Source organism: Saccoglossus kowalevskii, chromosome 11, assembly GCF_978046115.1.
Source record: "Saccoglossus kowalevskii chromosome 11, keSacKowa6.1, whole genome shotgun sequence".
NCBI lineage: Eukaryota > Metazoa > Hemichordata > Enteropneusta > Harrimaniidae > Saccoglossus > Saccoglossus kowalevskii.
In genome coordinates this window covers 16,807,451-16,834,557 of record NC_140651.1, presented here as the reverse complement: position 1 = coordinate 16,834,557, position 27,107 = coordinate 16,807,451, and the positions used below count along the sequence as shown (strand labels likewise).

Sequence of the window (27,107 nt, the reverse complement as noted above, 5' to 3'; positions counted from 1 at the left end):
TTTATTTTTCGGCGAAGGGTTTAAGGCGACACAAGTATATATCCAAATAAGCCATAAACGTATTGAGGAGGATACGAAACAGGATATGTATCTCCGAGCAAACAACCTATTTCATTATTCCTCATCATACAAAAACCACACACTATTTTTTGAATTCACAGCCGGTAGGTCACCACAGGCAAAAGACTGGGTCGTCATTGTCCAGTACCTTTATCGACGTCTTAAAGTAGTTATCGACAGGATGTATCCTAGCTACTAGTATTTGTTGTGTGGTAATATATGGCTATGTCAATTAACACACTTTTTTAATCGTTTACCCATCTCAAAAAATAAAAATAAATACTTCTAATTTTTGTGTATGCAAAAGTTGAAACATGTCATATCAATGTTTACAACATAGGTTTTCACAAATTCTCTGTTATTAATTTTGTTCTAACAACAAAATAACATGCTTCCAATCAGTTGTTAGTGATAATATGAATATGTACAATATACAAAATAATTATTCCATGTCACACTTACGATTATTTTGTCATTTCATTAATAAAGGAGACTATAAAGGCACTTTAAAAATCGTTTATTTTTTGCGTTTAATGGTAGCTATTTACAAAGTTAAAAAATTAGTAAAGCTCTAGTTTAAACGTATCAACAAGCCATACTAGACAATAGCAGACCTGTCAATACTGTAATCATACATTTATTTCTAGCCTGGGGCCACTAAACAAAGGTCAGAGTAGGTCGACAGTGACCAGTTCCCTTCTGACTTTGAGCAGCAGCTCATCTCTCCCTTCTGTTTTCATTTTTAAACAACCCCACAACCCAAACTATTTGTACAATTAGTATTATAGTGTGACTAATAAGATAATTGTGTTGGTCACGTGATGAAGTTTGAATATCCCCTAAAACCGGGACCGTCCCACTAAGCTCTCAATAACAATGAACCCGGACGTACTTAGGGATATGTCTTGAGTGACTATTGGCAAACAATACAGGTAAAAGTAGACAGTAAAGTGAATGCCCCACTAAGTGCGTTTTATGAACCTAAATTTGATACACAAGTCATAATTTTAAAGGGACAAAAGCGGAATTCTTAAACAAAACATGTGAACAATAATTTAATAGTTATAATCCGAGTTCCCTATCCCCTTCACTGGAAGGTAACGTATGCTGGGTGAAATGGACAGAGAGTTGAGTAAGGCATCATACTTTATAAGCGACCTCTTTGGTGTGGTCATGATGCCCGGGGAGTTGTTGCCATTCGCGAACTATAGCATAATAAACGCGTTGTCACGTACCGGTATATATAAACTTACGTTTGAGTAGATCACAGAAAACAATTGCCTTTTGTGTTTCATCTATGCAACATTGTATTGTACAAATGGCCAATCCGTACTGGAATATGTCGCTTTCTTTAACACCAAAAGTAAATATTAACACATACTGCGGTTATTACTAAATATGTCAACGCTATCTAAATTCACTTCGCCTACCAGGTTTGTTTGCATTACATATTCATATTTAACAATCACGTACATGCTTAAATCGCCAAATCTACCTAAATATAAGTGTAGAAATATGGTATTGCATTATTGTCTTTTTTTCACAGCTAGTAAATTGTGGCCATGTATGGAATATGATAAGTGTTACTGTGTGCATTGCCATGAAGTGCAAGGAGACGCTATGTACTACGAAAGAGGAACACCATCGAAAGTATATGCACTACCAATTGGATGGGTTCGCTTTCCCCTGAAGTAAGTGAGCTGATTGCATTCAAACTTATGCTTTATGGCATTTGAACAGACTATAATTCCCACTGTCGTAAAATTCAAATTATTAATACTGCTGCTAAGCGTTGATCGCTTATACAATTCTATACAATTAAACCACGGCGTGCTTATTTGAATCTTCATATTGAAGTACTATGTTTTGAATTAAATGTAATCTTTCGAAATTCAAAAGGCGATATAACAGACTTTAAAAAACATGATGGCATTTGACTGTAATAAATTCAAATTACAGTCAAAAATCTTTTCCACGTATTTTTTTCCATTTATCGATTTTTTTATGTCGAATCTTTCGAGAAAATAGCAGATTCTTTTATAAATGCAATATACAATGCCAATACTACAGGTAGTGGGTTGTCTGGGATTTCAACAACATATAACTCTGTCACTAGTTTATAGCTTGAAATCTGGCAATTGCTCTTCTGCTCTGTTTTATGACCTGTTTTTGTCCCGAAAAAACATTAGTTCGTATGCCACAATATAGTCCTCCACCCATTGCATAAATTAACATATATCTGAGTAATTCATTTGATATTACATTTTAGAGTTCGGAATGCTTATCCCCAGTATCATGTAGCATATCACGGTACCAAATCTGAAAACCTCAAAGATATACTACTTACCCATCAGCTTCTCATACCAGGTAGGCAGAGAAAATATAATTACAGTAATAAAATACGTATTAATATCGATTCATTGCTTTAATTTGATCTGCAAAACCAGTTGGAACTTGTGTTTATGTAGTATCGTGTACAATCTAAATAACCTATATAACCGCCCTTTGTTACAGGTGACACCACTCCCTTCGGTAAAATTGTAAATTCAAATAAATGAATGGTTGAATGAATGAATCAATGGGGATTCATGCAAACCCATGTTAAGCGATCTAAATCAGACAATTGAATAATTTATTTCTCACCAACAATTCACTATAAGTTGTAACATATTTATTTTTATTTTCATAATTTGTCAACGCACATTCCTGCATAAGATGATACGATTTTATAAGTCGCTGGGTATACAACGCGAGTGTAGCGATACAAGTATGGATTCGCCCATTCAGCTATGCAGTAGGAAGACATACTCTGGCTGGGGCGTATGGAATCGACCCATTCTTCAGTGATGACACATTGGAGTGGTCAACGCCGAATAGATTGAGCGTTATACCATATGGATTACTGGTGAAAATTAGCTAAATGGTTTAGTTTATGTTAGTCTACATATGAAAAATGCAAAAATACTGAGTTGAGATGTGAACGACAGTAGTAACGTCAAAATAATGGGGATACGTGGAATGTTGATTAAAAAAATCAAAACTAGCAATTACTAACCACTTATAATGTGTAGGCAAATACAGGATATGCAACCATATATAATTATTTGTTAGACGTACTTAAAATGACCATTCATTATTTTTACTTCTAGCCTGAGACCGCTGAACAAAGGTTAGAGTAGGTCGACAGTGACAAGTACTTTTACTGACTTTGATAAGCAGCTCATCTCTCCTCCCTCTGTTTTCCTTTTTTGAACAACCCAAACTATTTGTATAATTAGTAAGATAGTGTGAATAATAAGATAATTGTGTTGGTCAGGTGATCAATCAATTTTGCTAATATGCGGCTGCTGAACAAATGGAGCTGGGTATTGTGTATTGTAGAAAACTTGCATGAATCCAAAATTGCAACCTATGCACTACTGATCATTCTGTACAGGTTAATGATCACTTAATTGTTGATTTAGTAATTGCAAAGTCTAAAAACTCACTACAGTGTTTTTGTTTTTGTATGTTTAGATAAACTACTGATATATATCTTTAATTTTAGAACATAGTGTTTTTAAATTGGTTCAGTGCCAAATTTGGTCATATACATATTGTCAAAGATTGTTGATTTTCTATTCTATGAAATACAATTTCAACATAATTTCATTTCATAGAGCAACAGTGAAGGGATCAAAGCGAACGGCGCCACAACTAGCTATGACATAAGTTGTAAACATGCTGAGAAGGATACTAGCCGGATATGTATCCTCAGGCAAACTACGTCAAGCATCAATTATATGTTGTATACAATGACTACACACAAGGTTTTGAATTTATTGCTGAAACGTCACTACATTCACAATACTGGGTTACCATTTCGAGTGCTTTCATCGACATCCACTGGCAGCTTTAAGGGGGAGTCGTCACCGGCACATGCATCACATGGCCATAGCGTGTCATTGTTCACAAACATGCATCTACCCATAAGTCTTTGCGTTTTTAGCACGCGTTGTTATCTTCGTTTTGGATTCCCGGGCGTGGGCAGGTGACGTACGACCCCTCCCCTTTAACGATCGTATGTTAATAATTGACTAAATAGCGCTCTGTTACTTCTGCGTGTGTATTGACATTATGTACATCATGGATACTTTGTATAATACGTACATACGATATTTAGATTGACGTTATGTGTAATCAGACAAGAACGAAACTGTTTGTTAGTCAATATGTCGTGTACCCTCGAAACTATGTTTGATGTCACAGTGAGATTGTGCTGCATATATTTATTTACTGCGAATTAGAGCAAGACATTTGGCGTTTTTTTGTGATCAGTTATTAGATACATTCCGACGTAAACTGCGATGTACTTGCAATAATTCGCTGTCACACTACTTTGTTGCATTAATATAGGCGTTGCCAACCGTCATTTTAACCATGATTAGAGCCGTATTAGTTTGTTATTATATTGAGCCCATTGTTTGTACAGGGGTTTTGTGAAGCAGCGGGAATGGCGTCACAACTAAATATATACATTGGTGGTAAACATGTTGAATAGGATACGAAACGGGATATGCGAATACAAACATCATTGTTCAAGGTCTGATGATTTTTGAAAGTGATGAAAGGGAAAAGCCAATACAAAAGTGTGTATACATGTTATAGGTTGTTGTTCAATTTCAATATGGTCTTCATATTTTTCACAGTATGAATAACAGTATAAAGTCTGATTATCATAGAAAATTCACTAATTCGATACGTGAATATATGTGGTTGTCTTCGTTTGGTCTTATTTCAATGTTTACACTATACATATCATCTGAGATGGCGTGATTTATTAGTCCCTGTTTGGGCGCAGTTCGAAAATGTGGAATTATGGATAGATCTCTGTGCGTGCATGCGTGCCTGAGTGCTTGTGTGTGTGCGTCTATATCTTGGACAAGCCTGGACCGATTACATTCAAATATGGTACATACATTGAACATTATAGGACCGTGATTCACGTCATTTTGTTTTTCAGATCAGATTCAAAATGGCTGACTGGTGGCCATTTTGTTTTATTGAATGTGGCTCCAGTTCCATATCTCTGACTTGCTTTTACTGATTATGTTCAAATTTGATATATTCATCATACATCATGTCATAGATATACAGATGTGAAAAATGGCCGACTGATGGCCATATAGACAAGTACTCATTCGACTACCAGATACAAGATGACTGAATGTCAATCCCTTTAATGTTAAAAAACATCAAAATAAAGCAGCAGCTTATGGATTCATATCTCTGACATGTTTATGTTCAAACTATATTACTGTAAACAAACAGAGTCTGTGCCATGCATGGCTTGTTTTCATTACTGGCCGTTTCTACCAATCAGATAGCAAGATTTATATTCCATGTAGAGATTTTATGTACACATTTATAATCTAAGCCGCCATGACTGGCAGGGCAACTCCCAAGAACTATTGCAATTTGATAATGAACTGCAAATTTGTAATACGGAAAGGCGTTTGAACAACACTGGTGCCATCCTACATCCAGGTCATTTGACACATGCGTGGTAATTTTATTTTTTCACAATAAATACTTTGAATAGTAAGAATGAATTTCCATGTGTAGTGTAATACAGTTCCGAAATACAAATGTGTGAAACAATTCTCAATAATTAGCTTTCTTTATCCCATATATCTAAATTCCAGTCACATACGGTGAAACGTATCATAAATTATTTAATGAGTAAACATGAGAGTTCTGCATTATTAAAAAATGTTAGTATTTATTGTTTATGAAATAGTATTTCAACATAGATTCATATGAAATCATTCACCTCTTTTTCGGCGAAAGGTTTACGGCGACACAAGTAAATATCCAAATAAGCCGTAAACATGTTGAGGAGGATACGAAACAGGATATGCATATCCAAGCAAACAGCCTATTTTATTATTCTCCACCATACAAAGACCACAAACTATTTTTAGAATTCACTGCCAGTAGGTCACCACATTCAAAAGACTGGGTCGTCATTGTCCAGTACTGTTATCGACATCTTAAAGTGGCTATTGACAGGCTGTATCCTAGCTACTAGTATTTGTTGTGTGGTTGTATATGGCTACGTCACTTAACCCGCATTTTTTAATGTTTACCGACCTCAAAAATAAAAAATAAAAATTCTATTTTTGTATATGCAAAAGTTATAACATGCCATATCAATATATACAAACATATGCACAAATTCTCTGTTCTCATTTTGTTCTAACAATAAAATAACATGCTTCGATTCAGTTGTTAATGATAAAATGAATATGTACAATATACAAAATAATTATTTCATGTTACACTTAGGACTGATTTGTCATTTCATTAATAAAGAGGACTATAAAGGCACTATAAAAAGCGTTTTTTTTGCTTTTAACGGTAGCTATTTACAAAGGTCAATAATGAGTAAAGCTCTAGTTTAAACGTATCAACAAGCCATACATGACAATAGCAGACCTGTCAATAGTGGACCATTCTAATTTATTATTTGGGACGTGCTTATCAATCATATAACGTACACTGACTGTGTGGCCATTCACACTGTATGATCCAGGTCTAATCCAAACCTGTAAAGCAACTTGTGCGTCATGCCAAGTGTCGGATTTTCGGTCATGCCACCTGTAAATAAACAATAAAGAAAATTGACATAGCTAACATAAATTTCTGATCGTATTAAATAATGTGGAAGCATCATTAATCTGAATATAAATGTTTCCCAATTTGTAAGTATTATTAATTATTTGAAAGTGCCTAGATTCAAATCGTTAAACATTTATTTTGCATGATTTTTTAATAGTTTATATGTTTAATACGTACTCGGTGTCATCCTCATACGCGCGTTATTAGGCATATCTGAGCCAAAGTTATAGAAATTAATATATATAACTGAATACCTGATTGAAAAATTGAAAAATAACATGTAATAAACTCATCACCAAACCACGTTTTGTATCACAATTTGACATTGGCGTTGTGAGCAATATAATTGTCACGCATAAAATATTGCCATACCTGCAAATATTTGAATAAGTACAATGTCCTGCATATTTAATGCTGGGAGAAAGGAATATTTGTTTTGTATTGAAACCTGGAGGCTTGATTTTGTCATTGAAATGTCCCCATTTTTCTTCAATAATCCTACCGCCTGAAGTCTTGTCCCCTGCAATGCAGTACGAAGTAAGCATACACATTTGTTCATAAGAAATATAAAAAATATTGGTGTCGAATTACATTCCTAGTGCATATTCTTACCTGGTAGAAGTAAATGACCACAAGTCAATATGTCCTTCAAAGAACTTGCATCAGTGCCATGGAATGCAACATGATAATTCTTCGGAACATGTCTAACTCTTTCATTAAGATAGAAAAAAAACTTTGCATTTTAACAGGAAACATTTCAAGAGATTGTTCATAATTATTATAACTATTTCATTTTGATATAAGGTACATACCTGAGAGGGAAACGTGCCCAGTTCAAGGGTAATACGTAAGCAGTTTCCGGGTCCCCCCTTTTGTATACTTCTCCGTCATTTCTCTTTTCATGGCAACTTTTACAGTAGCACATGCTGTATCGGGTATCGTCCCTGAACAAAGAAGCTGTTTGAAACAAATTGTAATTATTCGGTATATTAATTTATCCCTTCATATTTTAAACATTTGATTTGTGATAAACTAATAATTTTGTCGAATGTTCTAATTATCAACATTAATTTGATTTAGACAATATAATCACTAAAAACAATAACTGGCAGGTGTAAATTTAAAGCAGCAACATTTAGATTCCAAGTTCATGCACGCATTTTAGTCCTCCATAATATGCTTACGTAGTGAGGATGTACAGTTATAAAGTTATGTGGGTTCGTAAGACAGCTTTCCAAAAGTACACGCTAGCCACAAAGCAGTGCATTAATAGTTAATTTGGATTATCATAACAGAGGGTAAAACACAAGTGTATTATTTGGACAGGTATTCGTTACGAGCAGAACACGACGATTTGCGCACAGGGGCTTATGTAGTGCGCTATGTTTAGCCATCCATATTTGAAAATTTGAAAAGTATATGTCATTTTCATTATATTTATGGCCATTAAGATAAAAAAAATAATAAAAAAAATAATTTGTACAAGAGATACAAGAGTTTAAAATATCATACAATTGTAAGAACCGTAATTTTCACACTTGTTTCTGGAGAGATTATTTCTTGATATCTAAACATTTCCCTCGGTGATATGGGATGTCATTATTGACATTTTAAATTTGGTAAGTGGTAATTTCACATTATATACACTCAGTAGGTTGTCTCAAACGATGCATTAGGTATATTAACAGTATTATGCCCATTAGTGCCAAAATTAAAACACAATGGGCAGTATAGCGACAATGAAAGCACAATAACAATTGCTTCATTTTTAAATAGATTACAGATTACTTACATGGCAGGTTTAGTGTTGCAATATATCGCCGACATTTTCTATAGTAGTCACAGTTCTCGTTCATGATAAATGTGCTACAGGCAGAGCTGTACCCTATCAGTCTCGTAACCCTAAGTAACTTTGTATAACTTAGACCTACCAAGTCACATTAAGAGATAGGCATTCCGCATTAGGTACTGATAGGTATTTTAGCGTGTTGCACAATACCTGAAAAGTTCATCTATCCATACAGCGCCCTCAAAACTATCAGTTAGCAAATAAACAATTTGTATGTCATTTGTATATAGCTCGACACGTACGCATACCATACGGACATTCTTGTTATTGTTAACAATGTTCGATGTATTTCTAATTTACTACAACATGAGGTTATTACGAGGATGCCGAAAAGTATGCACGAAGACAGTACAGTGGAAGTATCGGCCGACGCGCAGCGGGGTCGATGCGACCGCGTACTGCCTGAATGCCAAAATACAAAAACGTGTAGAACAGATTGAGCGAACTTCTTTGTATGGGATCCAGTCAAATATTTTTTCCACATTCCACATAGATACTACCAGATGAGTTCTAGCATGAACAAGGTGATAATGTCAGCGCAACACAGTATGTAGTGTTCCAATTAACTCACAGCACACTTTATTTACAAAACTATGGATGTCACAGAAATATGTATAAAAATAGTATTGTGTTCATTTGGCATTGCTCTGTGTATGACAGGAAAATAAATGACGTTTAATCAAAGCACATTTCTTTAATCATTACTTGATTCAACTTCGTTTACTCAAATCAAAATGTAGGTATTGCTGAATGTTTTTATATAATATAGTTTTTCGGTGTTATGCATCGATCTTCCTGTCGATGAAGGAGGATTGTCATATCTTAACTGTAGGTTAAATGACCGTAGCCGTGGGTGGTGTTTTTGCGGAAAACGCTTTCTGCAAAGGATAAAAAGCATTATGAACATTTGAGGGCGTCCTTTAATCGGTCGTCTAGTATTTTGAGAAGAAAAAGGCAACTATAATTAATCCTTGAAATTCGCATACGTGTTCTTTGGGATTTTCATAAGCAAAGGTTATTAAAGCGAACCTAAATGCGGCCTTAATTTATAGTTGTATATATTCTAAACTGTATTCGAAATAATATTGCAGTGGTTTAATTTTGTTTTAATTATAACTGTAGCTTGGATAGGCATTTGAAGTGCTTGCCATGGAGGCCATTCATGGAGGGGAATAATTAACGAACGAACATATTTAACATCCGGGTACTTTTCAAAGCTATGACGTTTTAGTATCTGATCGCACTCGTATACGCATTGTACATAGCCGTTCATGCTGCCAAGCGTTGTGTACTATTAGTATAAACTCAACTTTTATATGCACAATGTGCTTTTTAAAACTTGGGTTAGAGCCTTATGCGTTTGAACCACAATATTCTGAGAGTGAACGCCCAATTGCGTTAAAGTACCGTACTTCCCCGATCGTAAGCCCCTCCCGAGTATGAAGCCCATCCCTATGTTTTTACTTGGTATTTATCGAGTTGAGGGCATTCACGATTATAAGCCCAGAGTGTTTTTACTGGGCGTCGACGATATTCTTTAAAATATGCGTGTAAAAAGTGTGTTTCATTTCATAATAATCGTGATTGGCATGTTAGTTTGGTTCATGCTTTTAGTTTTATGAGAAAACTCGCATTAATTTCAAGTTCAGAGTGCATGGCGAACGTACACAACGTGATTCGCATCGTTTCTATTCTATCATTTACTCAGGATGAACATCATGTTGCAATTCTGGAATAATCCTATTTCTTTGAGTAGTAGCCTTCGAAAAGCCAAAAATGTGATCGTCAAGGCGTGTACCTGGTTATTGGGCATGGTTTACTTTGAGACTATCATGAAAGGCCTAGGGTTTGAACGATGAGACATGTTGGCGACCGAGAAAGGTGTTTAAATTCTTCCTCCACACTCAGTTTACCCACGGTTACTAATAACCGTCGTTTATATTTCGGAAATTGCGAATCGCCAGTTTTTAGGGAACAAAATCATCGTTTTTTCGTTGCAATCAGTGCTACAGATCGCATTTTAACATTGCGGTAATTCACTTCCGCATTGCGCTAAAAAATTATCGTCAATAATTGGAAAATTTCATCATTACGACACATCATTTTGATTGGTTAATGAAAGACATGACCTGTTATGTCAAAGGAATTTGTTCCAGGTCAAATCGTGCTGAAAAACCTCATGGTGGAAAATTGTTTTGCGTCGAGAGTTTGCGTACGATCGAAAACATACCAAAACGAAAATAATGATAAATGCCTTCGTCCACTGTTTCCTCACAGACCCAACCCATTATTTCACCGTAAATTCAGACGGTATGTAAATCGTATTGTAATAAAATGTGCGTGTTTTTTATTAACATGTTTGTTTCTTCATTGTAAGTATCGTTCAAATCAATGACGCATTTTTTTTTCAAAAATAAGTATTATTTTCCCGAGCCCGGCGTGGTGAACGAATATTTTTTTTTGGATAATTTTTCGTTTTTTGCAAGATGGTTACAGTGTTTAACCCCAAAACAAAATCATTTTTTCTGAGTTGGTCCTCGAGTACAAGCTCATCCCTTACTTTTCCTTTACGTGTTCATGCCTCCAGGCTTATGATCAGGGAAGTACGGTATACTGTGACGATTCAGATCAGTCCAGTGTGAGTGATGAGAGTATATCGTCGACGATGCCCCTTGTTCGGATGAAAGTTTTATTTCAAATTACACGGAAGTCTGTGAACAATCTGCTTGGTATTCCTGTGACACTTGTCCCATGATTTGCCAGTGCAGCCCCGTGAATACATGGACGAAAATGTTTCCACCACCACCCTACGAACTCAAGATTGCATACTCCAGCATCCATACTTTGAATAATTTGCACGCCGCACAGTGCAGTACTGAAAACAGCATTTATTAGACAGTTAGACAAAAAACAAAACAAAATGCCTGTCTCGATCAATCGAGACATCCATAATGTTTGTATGTTGATATGCTTGTAAATAACATTAACGTAAAAGTCGAAACAACCTAGACTAGAAGTCAATTCGCCAGTCCAGCCAGCTATGGCTCCCTAAGTTGCTTATATTTAATCAGATACTATTTCGTCATCATGCTTTGTTACCTTACCTGTTTATACCTCATGAGGGCGTTTTTTTATGGCAAGATGGCGCAAACGGAAGTCCTTCGCAGGTTTATGGTTTCTCATATTTAAATCATCATAACTCTGAAGATAATCATTTTTTTTATTTATTTTTATCAAATTTATAATCAATATACATTACAACATACAACATAACTTGATAAATACAAACACCAAAATAGGCTCTATTTAGTTCCCCTTTAAAACATAACAAATATACAATAGTCGTCTTACTCCATTTCAACACTGAAATAAACATTTTTTACAGGCACAGACTACATTGACTAAAGTTGCTTGTTGGAGTATATTTCTATATGAGATTTATTTTCTATTGAATGAAACACATTTAACATTAAACGCATTACTCTTCTCAGTTTTTACTTTATCCCGCCAAAATGAAAGGTTTATTATTACAGCTTGATGATATAAAAATGACCTTTCGCACTATTCCATTCAATATCAGAAAAAAACAAAACATTCAGCTTTCTGGTGAAGATTTAATCCCAATGTTTTACACTCAAATGTATCGTATTATACTGCCACTTACACCATCTCTCCTCAGTCATCTTATAGCAAGATTCCTGGTAACTAAAGAGCAGAATAAGCATGTGATTACCACTCTTTCTAGAGAAATGGTTACGTTTCAACAGTTAACAATAGTTGAAAAACGGCAAACTTAATTGACTCTGTAATCATGTACACATAGTTTATTATTGATTGTTTGTTTTTTTCATTCTTACTATGTTGAAAACAACTGATTTAAGTACTTGGAAAGCAATGTAATAGTCCAACTACGCCGTTTCTCGTGGTCATATGAAAAGTATATTATAACTCAACTTTGTCTAAAAGTCACGTTTAAGGTGTCATAAATCTGATTTAAAAAAGGTAAGAGCTTGCGTAAAATTTACATTTGGCGTCGAATAACATTCAAATACTGATTATAAAATAGCAAATGTACAACAGAACAAATTCATAAACGTATTGAAACAGCATTGCAAACTATCGCTAAATTTCCAATTTTATCGCTTTTAATGTTAAAAAAACAATTACTCGAATGAGTGAACAACAAAAGTCGTGTAGGCCAACATAGAATGTTATTTCAAATTCAGTTCGAGAACAACCCATTTGAAATTTTGTCAACTCGGGCGCAAAACTCGTCGGAGAGTGTAATTAAATTTAGTGAGTAATTAGTTTAAAATAATCGATTCATTTGATATAAAATTATTACACATTAAATGAGTAATTAGTCTGTCCTTCAGGGTAAGCTCAGATTTCTGTTTCACGTAATATCAATTTTCAACTTCAAATCGAGTTAGGTTCACAAGTTGTAATCACAATTTTCATGAGAATGTCTATGTTCAAATAGTTCTATTAACAGTAAATATTGTAGTTTCACTATACATCTCTTAAGTTAGATTTACCAGTAATCCACGCAAGATAACAGCCGACTTATCAGAAGTCGCCCATTCCAGCTCTTTATTTTTCACGTACGGATCAATCTGGTTCCTGGCACCGATTGTTTCCCTTGTTAGTGTAAAAGATCCTGGTCGTATCCACACCTGAAATGCAATCCGTGCATCGTACCACGTTTTTGATGTTGTATCATACCATCTGTAAATGGAGTGAAATTAGCGATGTGCTGGCAAAAAATGATCACATTTATGGTGGTATTATACCAACCGGATCGAAAACAACACTTAGCAAAAGCCGTTTATAGTGGTGTTTCTGATCCAGTGTTTGGTTTCACTCGTAAATCATATATGAATCGCCATTTATGAAAGCCCCATGCTGCTATTATGAGAGAGCTTTTGCTAAGTGTTGTTTTCGATCCGGTTTACCTCTTGATTATCTCAATTGACATACAGGTCCTTGCACAAATATGTAATCCAAGTCTAGTTAGGACTGATATATTTGTAGCACAATTGTATACCAAAGATATTTTTATTAGATTCAATTATAAAAACAAAATTAGCAGCAACGAAAACAACATCCACTATAAAAGAGAACTGAAAAAAGGAAGGCAAGTAGCTACAAACAAAAAGCAGACAAAATCATTATATTTGAAAGAGAAGGAAAATACTACACAAAGTACAAAGCCATCATTTCATGAACACCCTAAAAGATTGGACCATATTCATTGCATGAATAATAATAAACAATTACGCAAATTATATGTGATTACGCAACATATATGTGGTATGAACTTTCATCTGATATAAAAAAAATGCATTCTCATGCATGGGTGGCATATCTGATAATTCAAAACAAACTAAATATATGTTGATTCAAAAATTCAAAGATATATGTAGATTGGAAATTACGTAATATTTGTATAGTTTTGAGAACAGTTGAAACTATAACTTGGCAAGTTAAGCAACGAATGCCAAAAAAGTGAACTTTAGAGAGGGCTATATTATCTCATTTGCTTATTAATTGTAAACATTACCAATGTTATTACACGGCAAATGACTGTGCCATCAGCGGTGCATATAAAATAATAGGGTACATCTAAAAATGCATTGTCATTTCCAGGACGATGACAGCTTTTTAAACGAAGTTCCAGGCTAGACGGTTTCACTAATTGTCAACTTTTATCGAGTTCTGGGTTTAATGCAAGCCTTAAACTCCTTCCGACTTATTGTTTGATACAATAAGCGGTCAGTGAAACGTGACAAAGTGTAATGAAAAGGATATTACGGGTATACTGCAAAGTATGTGCTCAGACAGTACGTGGTCGCAATGACTGACAGTAAGGCACTTCTGCTGTACCGCCTGCGTGCATACGTTACCGTGTTCTCTTGCTAACTTCATAATATTTTTCTGTATATTCTTACACAGACTTACCCGGAATTAGAAGACGACAACTACTTAATATATCATGTACAAAGTCAAAACTTGTGCCATGATATGCAAAATTCCAATCTTTATGAGCACGTTCAACTCTAAACAGGAAATTAATGAAAAAAGAGCGTACTTATATTTAATGGGGAGTCATTATTCCTGATAACAGTTGCTAGGTAAACGATTATAAAAAATAACAGTTATTAGTCATTAAGAGGGACAATCCACAGCTTCTTCTCTTCATGCAATGTATGCGCGGGAAGTTGCTGTAAACCGGCCGACAACTCGAAGTTACGAGAACGAGCGCCCCCAATGTCACAGAAAACTAGTTGATTATGCGAGAAATGAGAATGAAACACAATTTGTCTCTCATAATAATCAGATATTTGTAAGTAAAAAATCATTTTACATGTACAAAAACGAGATTGGATGTGAATATTACAGCAACTTTTGCAACAAGCTAATTATTGTCAATGTAATAAAATATAGAAAATTTATTTGTTTAGATGTTGAATATAATAAAAAAAAGTTACTCTCGTATTATATACGTTACAGTTTTTATAGTTTGTTATATTTTTCCTGTATTTTCATTATTAATGAATTGATATTCAGAGAAAAGAGAATATTCAGGTTTTGTTGTGTCAAGGGAGTTATTCAAAGTGGTTCGAAATACCTTCAATGACGCCAATACACCTCTCCTGTAAAGTAAGCCCTCTATTGACGAAATGATGCATGGCGTAAACGAGTGGAATACCGTATGCACCATATTATTACTGTGACTACCCGTCAGGAATAAACTATTTGATTTTTTTCATATTTTAAATAAATATCTGGATAGAAAATAAAACACAAATTATTGAGTCAAAGATTTTGCCGATTGAGTGTTGACGTCACATAAGCTATAATGTCCAAAGAGGCGCCTTTAATAGGTCGTTTTGAGTATTTCCGAATACATAATTTGTGCACAGTCACAGTAGTGATATGATGTTTTCTAATCAAGCTATATCATGGTATGAGTCATATTGTGTGGCCTTCCCATTCATTAGTGTGGTCACAATCTAAACGAGCACTGACCTTATTGAAAATCTGGCCCAGTTTATGGGTAGCGGATAAGGCATCGGCGGAGTACCTCTAAGGTACGCTCCTCCATCTCCCCGCTTGTGATGACAACTTTGACAGAAACAGGTGTCATATTTATCGCTTCCTCTGAAAGCTAAAATTTAACAAAGCAAATACAGTTTACTGGCGATAAAATGCTCGTTCTTTTTTGGTTTTTCTGATTCTCGAAATATGTTTGCATACTGGTAAATATATAAATGAGCTCAACCAAGTATATAATTTTTTTCGATCTGTTCTGATTAATACATGGCTCGATAATCGAAGTTTGTGTATAATTTCTATGTTTTTCAACTTACGTGGAAGATTCAACGATTGCAAAAAACGCTCACACTTTTTATGATAATGACATTCTGCATTCATTTTATTTTATTATTTCGCTGTATTGATCCCTTAAAAAAACAGGGTTTAACGGTTCAAAGCTGAGTTATAACGTGTATGTGAGTTCTCACACGATTGGTTGTATATTCTTTATTGCGTAACAGCGGGGTAGTTCAATCATGTGATGAAAACAGTGGTTATTATCATAATGTTCATATGAAAATATCTGCTTACAACTGTTTTTTTAATGGTCATTATTCTGTAAACGTTTTCGACACGGCTCACAGCCACCTCAAGTGCCAGATTCATGAAATAAACAGCCAAGGTCAATAGAGTAGCATCTGTGTTAAAAATGCATTAAGTACTGGCAAACCAACTTCTACATAGGTATGTCTCTAAACTCATGCGTTTTTGATGATTTATCATCTTTTTTGAACTAGGAAGCCCTCGAAACATAATATTACATGTAAGAACAAAAACATCTGTCGAGATTTCACGTTTTCCCCGTAAAAGAGATACTGGCTGTTCCCTCGCTGGACTCCTTCCTGGCGTATACTAGTACTACCTACTCCTACCATGTCCTCACTTGATGACTCATGTCAATCTAGAAACGGGCAGCAGTATTCATTTCGCCTAATCTGCCGATTTTATCGCATTTTAATCAACGAAATTAATTTCCGACCGGAAAACGACCATATTTTTATCCCTTTCTTTTCTCATTCGCTTATTAAAAACATTGACCCATTGTCCAAAACTGATTACTGGCACATGAGTTGTCGAAATGGTTTTTTTTATGCTAATGTTCGGGGATTAAACGAGTATTAACCATTATTTAATTCCGAATGACACTTCCAATCCATCATACTTTGTATCGTTTGCGAACGCAACTTGAACTATGACCTCTTGTTACGTGAATGTTCCACACAAGTTGATTGAGCGGGACTGTGTTTGATTTGAATCTAGGCCTGCTACCTCGTTTCAACAATATAAATATCGAGACATTTACGTGCTACAGGTAATGCTAAGAGAGCAGAGGACCCCCCCCCCCCCAAAAAAAAAATGCCACGGCCATGTATTTAAAATGCGAGCGAGCAGACGGGCGATATTTCTGGGTTCGCGCGGTCGAAAAATAAAGTGGAACCTATTCAATAAGCAGTTGCAAAACCGAGCGAAGAAAAAATATTGAAAAGCAGAAGTGAGCAGGAGGTTGGATAAAATTAGTGCTGTACATTCAGGTTATTTGTCAAAATATGATCGGCCAAGATATATCATTCTGAAGCACGCCACAGACAGAAAAAATGCAGTTCTGAATATTGACACCGTTCGTATTTTTTTAAATGAGCCAACAAAAAATTGTATGCTGCTTAAGCGATGATCGTTTTGTGAGGCTACGTTCTGTTGAAGATATCATACTTCACTTTCGGATTTATTACTGAAGATAATGTACGACATATTGAAAATCGGGAAAAGCCAAAGTATTCATGTAGGTCCAATCAGTACTGTTGTATTGTATATTTCTTCAACCGAACGTTACAGCCCTGACCTGCTCGACGATTATTATTGCAAATGTCATTTCTTTCTCCCTGGTCAATGAATCCAGAATCAATTGGGTACTAGTACGTTATTTTAGGTTGATTTTCATTTGGTTTCACGTGACAGTTAGTCTGATTTATTTTATCATATAGCATTACAAACAGGAAGTCCTCGGCATGGGTTAAAGCACTAGTATACCCCAGACTACTCGTTTTGATGAATGGTCTGGGTGTTGCTTCTGGGTAAGAATAGAAAATGAATTCCGATGAGGTTGTAATTACCGGTATTTAGATTTTTGAAAACGGATTTGCGTACACCGCAACAACAATGGATTACTTCTCAACACATATTTCCATCAAGAGAGTGGCGTTTGGACGTAACAGAGCCCAGATTGACTGGGAGTATAAACAGAATTGGAAGAGCTGTCCATACATTGACCAATTACACACGAGCTCACAAACACCAATGAAATATTTGTTGTAGTCCTTAAGGTAGAAGCGTATTCATAAATTTTAAAACTCAGAATTCATTCATTTTGCAATAAATTGTACTCTAAGGCAAAATTAAGATGTTGACCTAAAAAAAGTTGGGGGTCACCAGTAGAAAGTCGCCATTTTGACATTATTATAACACTTTTACCACAGCTTCCTTTGGCAGAGATATTATGCAATATCTCATAATCTAGCCTGGTGAAAAAATCATATATAGTTAATGATGGACTACTTTTTGTTGTTCTGAATTATTTAAAAAATGAGGGTTTTTAAAAAGTGTCAAAAAATGCAATTTTTCTTTAATATTATGTTCTGTGGAATTGTTCTAAAAATAGCAACACGGTTATCAAAAAGCATAACTGCAACACACAAAATAATGCTGTTTCATTATACCATGAGACATTAGCTTCATGATTGTACATAATAAACTAATGAACAATATCGTGCGATTTATGATCAATTTTGTCAAAAAATATTACTTGGCTTCCACCTTAACAAAGGGGTTTGGCACTAAAAACAATGGAACGTTTATAGGCTTAAAGTTGGATTTAGATCGTGTTATAATGCAAATCCCCCTTGGTAGAGTTGTAAGCAGAAATTTTCATATGTTGATCGATTGCGTTCGTTGTGTATGTGACCATACTCACCAATCATCCGACGTTGTCGAGGTAGAATAGGAACAAATTACCTCTGACTCGCCACACCTGACAGTGCTGTACCAAAGTAAGACGACTTTGCTTGACCTCAGCGTACTCTTTGATAATTCCCAGAATTCTTCATTCTTTCGTCATGTATTCTTGTGAATGTACTATTTTTAGCTTTCTTGGTAGTGGTCTCTTGATATTATAGTAGGTCACACTTCATTGAGTGTGGAAAGGTCGCTTACAGATCATCGTCGTACAAGCATCCATATTTTGTCTCGAAGCGGAAATAAACCCTGGCGGCGAGAATGGTTAAACTCTACAAATTGTATCTCTCATGAGGTCAAAGGTCATCAAGGGACATGACCTCAATAAAATAAATACACTTCATCCATCCCTCCTTTAGTCGGTGTCATTGTTCCGGTTAGATAAATTTCTGATTCAGATTTCTCATTTTTCTTAGGATTGTAATACTTTCAGTACTTTTTCACGAATTTTACATTACATTTATAATTTGGACCATAACTTTTCCTCCCTTCTATCTAAAATTTCACAAGGATCACCAAAGTTCATGGTTTACAAATCTATAAGGTTATAATCGCCGGTCACAATTATTTACACAGTTCGATGCTCACCCTTCGTTATTTACACTCGATGCAAGTATTCTAATTGTATTGCGTTGAAATGAAACACAAGAATATATATTAGTATTTACAAACAACAAATAGTAATTATTTATAAATAAAAACAATTTGCTGCATGACATGTAAATGTAAACATATTATTCTGATTATATACGACACACAAGTGCTAGTATATAATTCCCATAGAATTGAAGTAATGCATTGTATATTCTTTATATGTAAAATATATCTCAAATCATAATTGAATAACATTTGAGTAATAAAAGTAAATGTTTTATTAATTATAAAGTGTACATGCAGATATGTTATATTAATAATACTCGAAATATTTATAAATAAAGCCAAGATATAAAATCATGATTTCTATATTACAATATTATTAGTTATTAATAAGGCTGAACATTTGCTATAATTTGTACAAATATTGAGCTTAAATTCATAAAAAAAAACAGTATATAAATAAATGCATAAACCATAAACTAGTAGTAAATTGAATAAACAAGACTGCAATTCAAATGTATGATATATATATCTATACGCATGCGCAGGTAATCGAGGGTACAGTGCATGTGTGCATGTCATTAATTGCAGTTGCCTGATACTTAATTAACATGTGTAAGTTTCGATAGTGGTAATTGTTTAAATCTTTTTACTACATGTATTTCGACCTCCTTCAGTACTTAAAACACGCAATGCCTATATATTATTTCGGTTGCTAAATATCATCCAAAAAGAAAACGACCAATCAATACAGTGGTTACCTCTACCAATATATGAATACAGCTTTAACTCTGCTTCCAATGATCAGGTGACGTCACCTATGATGCTGCAATGCTACTCATGATTCATTGCATTATTTAGTAGACTAAATATACATCAAACAGGAATTTGTTTCTATCGCTTCCCATTGTCTACACAGTTAATAACAGAAGAACTGCTTTGCAATTAATGTGACATAAGAGTAACAACAAATGAACATTTAAATCTGTGTGATACGCAAAACAAGCCACCCATTTATCTAATTAAATACGCGTAAAAGAGCTTCCCACATCGCCATCGACATAGTGTATTGCTTAATTTGACAATAGTCAGTTTTGGTAAAAACGATGCCACGATGATAACTCTGATTGTGATTGCGATCGTGGGTGTCGATTATCAGTTGTAGATGACAATATCGTATCACGTGTGCGAGTAAAGGCAGATACTCCTCCCACCGGCGGTGTTAAATCTGACTTCCAATCACACGTTGATGGCGCATGCGATGAGTTTTCGGAAATTCTTTCCATATCTAGAAAACTGAAGAAAAACGTGTGTTACAGTCATATTCATAATATGTATTCAGTGAGTACTATTTTTCTGCATTAATTATTTATGTTAGGGAAAATAACTGTAGATATGATGAATAAACCGCTATATGATTTGCAGTAATAGATCAATCGAGTTCTATATAAGGTATTTCTATCTTGCACAAAACCAAGACAAACACAATAATTTGCAGAGTTAAAATCAAAGCGGTCTATTGTTAATACGATGAGCTCAATGTGACAAATTGAATCGTAATTGGTTGTCAATGATAGAACAAAACTTAAATAATTTAAGAAATACATGAACGTTGGTTACATAATTCTTTATTCGAACCTAATAATCTTTAACTGTAACCACTGTTTGTATCTCAAGTTCTCCTTCCATGATCTTGGTAATTTGTTGTAACCAAGCTTGCAACCTAATAATGCCCCGGCTACTGCTCCATTGGTGTCTGCGTCACCTGCCTGTAGAAAGAACAAGACTACAATGTATGTAAACAGTTATACTATGTACCATAGTTTATGGTCGGAATCTGCGCAATTGTGGAAAATATACAGTTAATATCAAATAAATGTGATTATACCGCCAATCCAATTGTCAATGATTGTGACTTTGTGTGTTTGAATTTCGTTTTAACGCCTTTTACAACGCGCATGACTTGACAGAGACGAGATTCTGTTTCTTACAATGAGCACAGATATACAAATGATAGTTCAAATATATCAATAGCATGTTTTCAAACATTTTCAACTGTAGAATTCACACTTTAACTCCCCGTAGACGACAATATCGTACCTGAAAATCAGGACAATTTTACACACGAGTAAAAGACCAATGAGTAAACAATTATTTTCCTGGTTTTTAAAATAAAATAGTAAACAGCATCATCCCAGTGTTGAACGTCCCCAAAATGAAGGTTTTTCGGCTATACCCTGATACTGGAAATATTGTTGATCAAGCTGGATATTAACCCGCTCTGCCATATCAAAACTAGCTAATCTTTTATACAATTCCATTTTAAAATCTAAGTCTTGCTTATTATGATATCGAACAAAATGCATAATGACCGACTCAAAAGGATGAAGTACAGAATGTCACTTACCTCTTTTACAATACTAGTCAAAGCACGTCTGAAATCTGTCTGTCGCAAGGCCCAGAAACCAGCCCCTAACCGATTTTTCCAGGCTCATCTAGCCTCAAGCTTCTAATATCATATGTGTTCATGTAACGTTGTAACTCATCAATCTGAAATTTATATTCAGTTTTATCTTTATTTAGGTAAATAAATAAATACAGATAGGATGCAAAATTTATAAAGTGCAAACGGGCATACATGTATTGTTTTGCTATACATACTTACATACGAGTAATTTTTCAAGTAACCCTTTGCATGTCTAAAGCTGTCTTTCACAATCACTTCCACATCGTATTCTCCGCAGTGCCTTAAGTGTTTTCCTTGTAACATCAAAGCAATAGCCGTCGTCACAGCAACACAGGATGCAATGCATCTGTAATTAATACGAAAAGATAAGATATACAACCACTATTTTTTACCCAATTTAAATTTGGTGAAACTATTATCTCCTTACCTTGGATCAGCATGGGTTGTTTCACATATGTTCACCGTGTTCTCTTTGACCATTTCAATATCTTCAAACTGATGAATGCCAAGTATTGATGTTCTCATCACTGCTCCATTTGGTGCCAAGTATCCACCACTAGAACTCCACACTTCACGAGCTGCCTACGAAAATAAGTGATGTTTGTGTTGTATGGTTATACAAACTTATACCAGAATGGAGTCTATTCTGACTATAATCTGGAAGATTCGTTCACGACATATAAAAAAGATAAGTAAAATTGTTCAATTGAAGTGGTTTACCTGTTTTGGGTTATTGCGAAACACTGAATGACTAAGTACTTTGTATGTTGTGGTATCTATGCCAAGGCCTCCTGTGTCACCAAGATCACGAAATCCATTTGTCGTCCAATTTAAGAGTTTGTACGCAAAGTCTGTCGGATTAACCTATAAAGAAATGGTATTATTAATACCCAACTACAAAGAAAATAGTTTGCATACCATGTGCAAGAACAAACCGTGGTCAAAATAGGAAGAATATGTGTATATATATATATCAAAAAATACAAGGAAAGTTGTCAGGGGTTTCATTCTGTCCCACAAGCCATCAAATAATGTTATCAGGTCTTTCTATTGACATGAATTTACTTGTGTAATAATGTCCAACTATGACGTCATAAAATCTCAAATATTCCAAACAGCCTTGTGATATTCCCGTTGGCGTTCGTTGATTCCGGTGGTGGACAAGACGTCATTTGAATTTGTTATACATTATTAGCTCTCGCAAACTATCTCGTCAATATTCGTCATATGGTAATCTTCGTGTCTGTCGGTCAATATCAGACAGTGTAAAATATCTATAAAAAACTTGCCTGTCCACTATTATCTACCAGTGATTGTAATATCAAAATCATCTGATCGCTATCGTCGGTCCAATCGCCTACCTTCCATCTGCGCTGGTGGTCTTTATGCTTGTCTACCATTTCCTTCAATTGGTATTCCAGTTCTGCATCACGGTAAAACTCCAATCATGTATATATACATGTATGATATACATCATGATTTACCACATCTCATTGTTGTTAGGCCTGCTGTGATTGGTTGAAACTTATTCAGCCCACCAAGCGGACATTACATGGTATATCACATGGAAGTCACTGAAACTTCTTCATATTCATTCTAAGCATCAATAATTGAACTTAACAACACTGTCCCGGCTGCTGTTGCTTTCATGGTTTTAAAAAAAGTTTAGCATTCTAAACTAGACAGTGGAACAACGCCGTTTTGATGTTGAGGACATTCTTTGAATGAAGCAAATATATACGACAAAGTCGCCTCTGAAACGTCGCATCCGGGATTGCTGCGGCGCGTTCTACGTTGTGAACGTTCTATGCGTGCCACGTCGATGCTGACCAAGAACGCTCTAAGGAGAACGCAATGTGAATGCAGATAGAAGGCGGGGGTATGAAAATCACTATAGACCACTAAAGGGGCAATATTTAAACATTTCATGTAAATACAGGAAAGAAATCATGTTGCCGTATGTCTCTATATTGTATATCTATTTAAAGAAATACTAAATCTAAAATATCCGAATCTGTTATTCATACGTTGGTGCTTACATGTCTTGCTTCATGCTTATCCATAAATTCCGTTAAAAGACCAATGGCATCTCCTATGCAGTTGCCGTAGATTGTCCCTAGAATATTGTCTAACAAGATTTCCCGTGGTAGTAAAGACTTGTTTGCTGCAAATGTATGTGTGGCAACTCTATCAACATCAGAACCATGAACCCCTCTATGGGGTAGACATGTCTTTTTCTGTCCTAAGGGTATACTTTGATTACCACTGTAGTTCAAACAGCTTGCTAACGATGACGCATGATACGTTTCTTTGGGTTTATACCTCTGACTTGTTATTCCTGGAATGCCTATGTTTATAAATCTATAACAATAAAATTATCCAAAAATGCTGTTGGATTGTGAAATTTTTTAATTGATACAGATACTCTGAGTATATATCTTGAACAAACTTGTTATACTCTTACTGTCTTCGATAGTGCATGCATAAATCATGTGTCAATTTGTACTTTTTATTTGAAAATTGTTATATATTTTCGGGGTTATTTTCATCCTACCATAATAGGAAGTGCGAATTATAAATATGGTATGATTACGCGCGTAAGCGCGATATCTAATAATAAAAACAAACATGGCTTGCCACCAGGGTTTGACCGGACTCCACATAAAGAAGTTTGCTGATTCTGTTCTAAACATTTTGGATTTCGGCATTCCTATGATGTATCCTTGAAAGAAAAAGATGTATAATAATAAAGTTTTACGAAAATACCTCAAAGTATGCACTCAGATAGCACACCGTGGCTGCCGTCGGTCGATACTCCAGCTGTACTGACTTCGTGCATACTTTGAGGTATCCTCGTAAAGTAACCTCATATTATCACATCTCACTGTTTATCTTATTGAACTGAAATGGGGTAAAAGTGACTTCATTGCTGCTGTTACGCGTCATGTATAATGTTGATAACAGAACTTAATCATATATATTTTTTAATTTTGGCTGTGAGAGTTGTTGTATATTATTATTATTGTGATTGCTTTCTAGTTGTATATGCATGAATAATGAACTGAATAATGTCAGTAATACAGATACGCAAATATAAAAGAACATGTGTAAGCCTGCATTTGCATATGAATGGTTATGTATAGTGTGAAGGGTCAACTACGTTGTCTGGTGAACAATATATTAATATGTAAATTTGAGTGTAGCATGGTCATGAAGTGTGGTTTGCAAGTTCTGTTGTCCTTGGAGCGAGCACGTGTAATTGCTCTTCGCGAAGCGACTGGCTTGTGTAAGCATACATGGGAACATTACAGGTTGATTCTGGACGCGACGGGTAGGACGTCACACCATATAACTGCTACTTTTCGACCGATGACTGAGGGCCAGGTGTGCTAAATAGCCAACTGACTAATATCATGGTAACAAGTTCTTAAAGTCTCACTGGACTGCATATACAGTGATTTTATTGTTGACAATGAATCCAGTGAAACCGTAAAGGACGCTACGACAACGCTTACAGTAGTTAAAGGCACATTTGAGCCATGGACGCAATGTTCTAGACCCCTTAGCTCTTTTAGTAGAGTGTGCACACGGCTCGGCGGTCTGTTGGCAAATTCGTTCGTTAGAATTCAAACAAATAGTCTATTCATTTAAAGAGGAAGTCGTAAGCAAATTGCAATCCTTGGTTATTTGGAGTTCAAAGTGCATGACGAAAGTCTTTTCAGAATGACGCAAACAATGCCAAACAATATTGCTCTCTGCAGTGGCTCAGTCATGAACCCGGAAGTGTTGTCGACCTGCAATCAGACATACAGCACAAATCAGCGTTTGTATTCTGTCAACTCTGTGCTTTTCACTTGAAACAACCTCGTTTTAAAAAAAACAGTCCTCCGGTAGTAAAATAGTATTGATTGGAACAATAAAAAAGTACTTCGTAAGGGGACATTTTAAGAACAACGAATCTAATAAACGGGTGCAGTTTGGAACTATGAAAGAGTAATTTCTCCGAGGGTAATTTCGTAGTAAATGCTGAAACAAAGCCGTTTGCTATCTAAGGTTAGCGGACTTTTAGAACTACGTAATTGTTCAAGACGAGTAGATTGTCAAGCGTAAATTTGAGTTACAGTCAATGGCGGCGGCACGGGGGGGGGGTTAAAATGTGGGGGGGCGTCGCCTTCTCGAAACTGAAACCCTTTTTTGTCAGCACAATTTGCTCCTCAAAATGCTGGAAATAGCGTTTGAGAGGGTCTAGATTTCAAAATTGTTAAGAGGGAGTATGCCACTGGATTCGCCTAGTATCCTCGCGCCTTCAGCGCGAAGGGTGATGAGCGTATCTAGCCCCTTCATACAAAATGTCGTGCCGTCGCCTCTGGGAAGCATTGAATTACACAAACACGGAAGTACATTCCAGCGCTGGGGTGCTAGACATATCGCTAACGTCACATTATTTTGTGATTGTCCCTCTTAGTAAGCAACGATACTGTGGCCGGTGTACAGCATTTGAGAGTGAGATAATCTGGCCTTACAAACGTCAGCAATATGTCATGCCGTCCGACGTATGCAATACATACATAGCAACGAAAATGTATGGTCTATAATGAGGGACACAACGCCGCTCTCAGAGAGGAAACGCTGATAAATGTAATCAGTTTAACAGCTTGTGGGGGAAATAAACCGGATCTTTTGAACACAGTGTTTGTATATTAGTAAAATAGTTGAGGCTACAACGAGTCCACATTATGATTACGGGGAGAACAGTGTGTACATACCTTTCCGCTGACGATCACAAACGAGAACTGTTGAGTAGGTACTTTGACTTTATGTCCACTGCCTTCGTTATTCAAAACCCCACGAACTCAATAGTTACCGAAGATGGCGCTGCTCGTTAAACCGAAAAAAAATTACAAAATGAAATTGCTGATGTGTCAGAATGTGACATGTATTCTCCAAATCAATGTATAAAAAAGAACAACCAGTTTTAATAATTGAAGAAAGATGGCAAAGAAATTCTCTTTGACTAACATACCAATCCACATAGTAACGTAATCGTGAATGTCTTGTGTTTTTTAACACTGATGATGAAAACACTCCATTTTATAATTTTTAAAATTATTATTAATTTTTATAAATTAAAACGCATGAATGACCACCAGATAACATGTATTATCGATAACCAGCTTTATGTAATTAGGAGTGTAGTAATTACGATAATATGCCAGGCACAGTCATGGGATACTAATACATCCTGCTTCTTATTTCTCGCATTTTAATCTACATTAATTTAAATGTTCTGTTGGGTACGAGAATATGCTTTATAACATGCATCATGTTGTATTACTCACGAGTTTTCTGAAATGTGGACGACGTCAT

The 27,107-nt window shown here is 35.4% G+C and overlaps 3 protein-coding genes across 4 annotated transcripts; 1 reads left to right on the top strand and 2 right to left on the bottom strand.

Moving 5' to 3' along the window:
• Positions 1-1,621: 1,621 nt before the first annotated feature.
• Positions 1,622-5,323, top strand: LOC146736238 (neuralized-like protein 4). The gene is made up of 3 exons (XM_085504936.1): positions 1,622-1,751; positions 2,330-2,427; positions 2,776-5,323. Exons 1-3 carry the CDS (start codon positions 1,627-1,629, stop codon positions 2,790-2,792), a joined length of 240 nt encoding a protein of 79 aa, XP_085361062.1. The 5' UTR covers positions 1,622-1,626; the 3' UTR covers positions 2,793-5,323.
• A 471-nt stretch (positions 5,324-5,794) lies between these two features.
• Positions 5,795-8,730, bottom strand: LOC144344770 (neuralized-like protein 4). Of its 2 annotated transcripts, none has more exons than XM_085504932.1 (5): positions 8,513-8,730; positions 7,533-7,677; positions 7,333-7,430; positions 7,093-7,240; positions 5,795-6,699 (listed from the first exon to the last, which is right to left on the bottom strand). In XM_085504932.1, exons 1-5 carry the CDS (start codon positions 8,574-8,576, stop codon positions 6,495-6,497), a joined length of 660 nt encoding a protein of 219 aa, XP_085361058.1. In that variant the 5' UTR covers positions 8,577-8,730; the 3' UTR covers positions 5,795-6,494. The 2 variants fall into 2 exon arrangements, with proteins under 2 accessions (XP_085361058.1, XP_085361059.1); XM_085504933.1 differs by having other exon boundaries at positions 7,533-7,664.
• A 10,794-nt stretch (positions 8,731-19,524) lies between these two features.
• Positions 19,525-27,107, bottom strand: LOC144360200 (uncharacterized). The gene is made up of 10 exons (XM_085505229.1): positions 27,080-27,107; positions 26,507-26,592; positions 23,030-23,179; positions 22,461-22,604; positions 22,168-22,322; positions 21,873-22,086; positions 21,808-21,823; positions 21,681-21,745; positions 20,912-21,042; positions 19,525-20,569 (listed from the first exon to the last, which is right to left on the bottom strand). Exons 1-10 carry the CDS (start codon positions 27,105-27,107, stop codon positions 20,362-20,364), a joined length of 1,197 nt encoding a protein of 398 aa, XP_085361355.1. The 3' UTR covers positions 19,525-20,361.

Coding starts and splice junctions, on each gene's coding strand:
- LOC146736238 (XM_085504936.1), top strand. CDS start 1,627: ATGGAATATGATAAGTGTTACTGTGTGCATTGCCATGAAGTGCAAGGA. Junction 1,752..2,329: donor TGGGTTCGCTTTCCCCTGAA/GTAAGTGAGCTG, acceptor ATTACATTTTAG/AGTTCGGAATGCTTATCCCC.
- LOC144344770 (XM_085504932.1), bottom strand. CDS start 8,576: ATGAACGAGAACTGTGACTACTATAGAAAATGTCGGCGATATATTGCA. Junction 7,678..8,512: donor TGCAACACTAAACCTGCCAT/GTAAGTAATCTG, acceptor TGTTTCAAACAG/CTTCTTTGTTCAGGGACGAT. Junction 7,241..7,332: donor TGGTCATTTACTTCTACCAG/GTAAGAATATGC, acceptor ACTGCATTGCAG/GGGACAAGACTTCAGGCGGT.
- LOC144360200 (XM_085505229.1), bottom strand. CDS start 27,107: ATGACGTCGTCCACATTTCAGAAAACTC. Junction 26,593..27,079: donor GTCCACATTTCAGAAAACTC/GTGAGTAATACA, acceptor GTAACTATTGAG/TTCGTGGGGTTTTGAATAAC. Junction 20,570..20,911: donor TTACAGTTAAAGATTATTAG/GTTCGAATAAAG, acceptor GTTTTTCTTCAG/TTTTCTAGATATGGAAAGAA.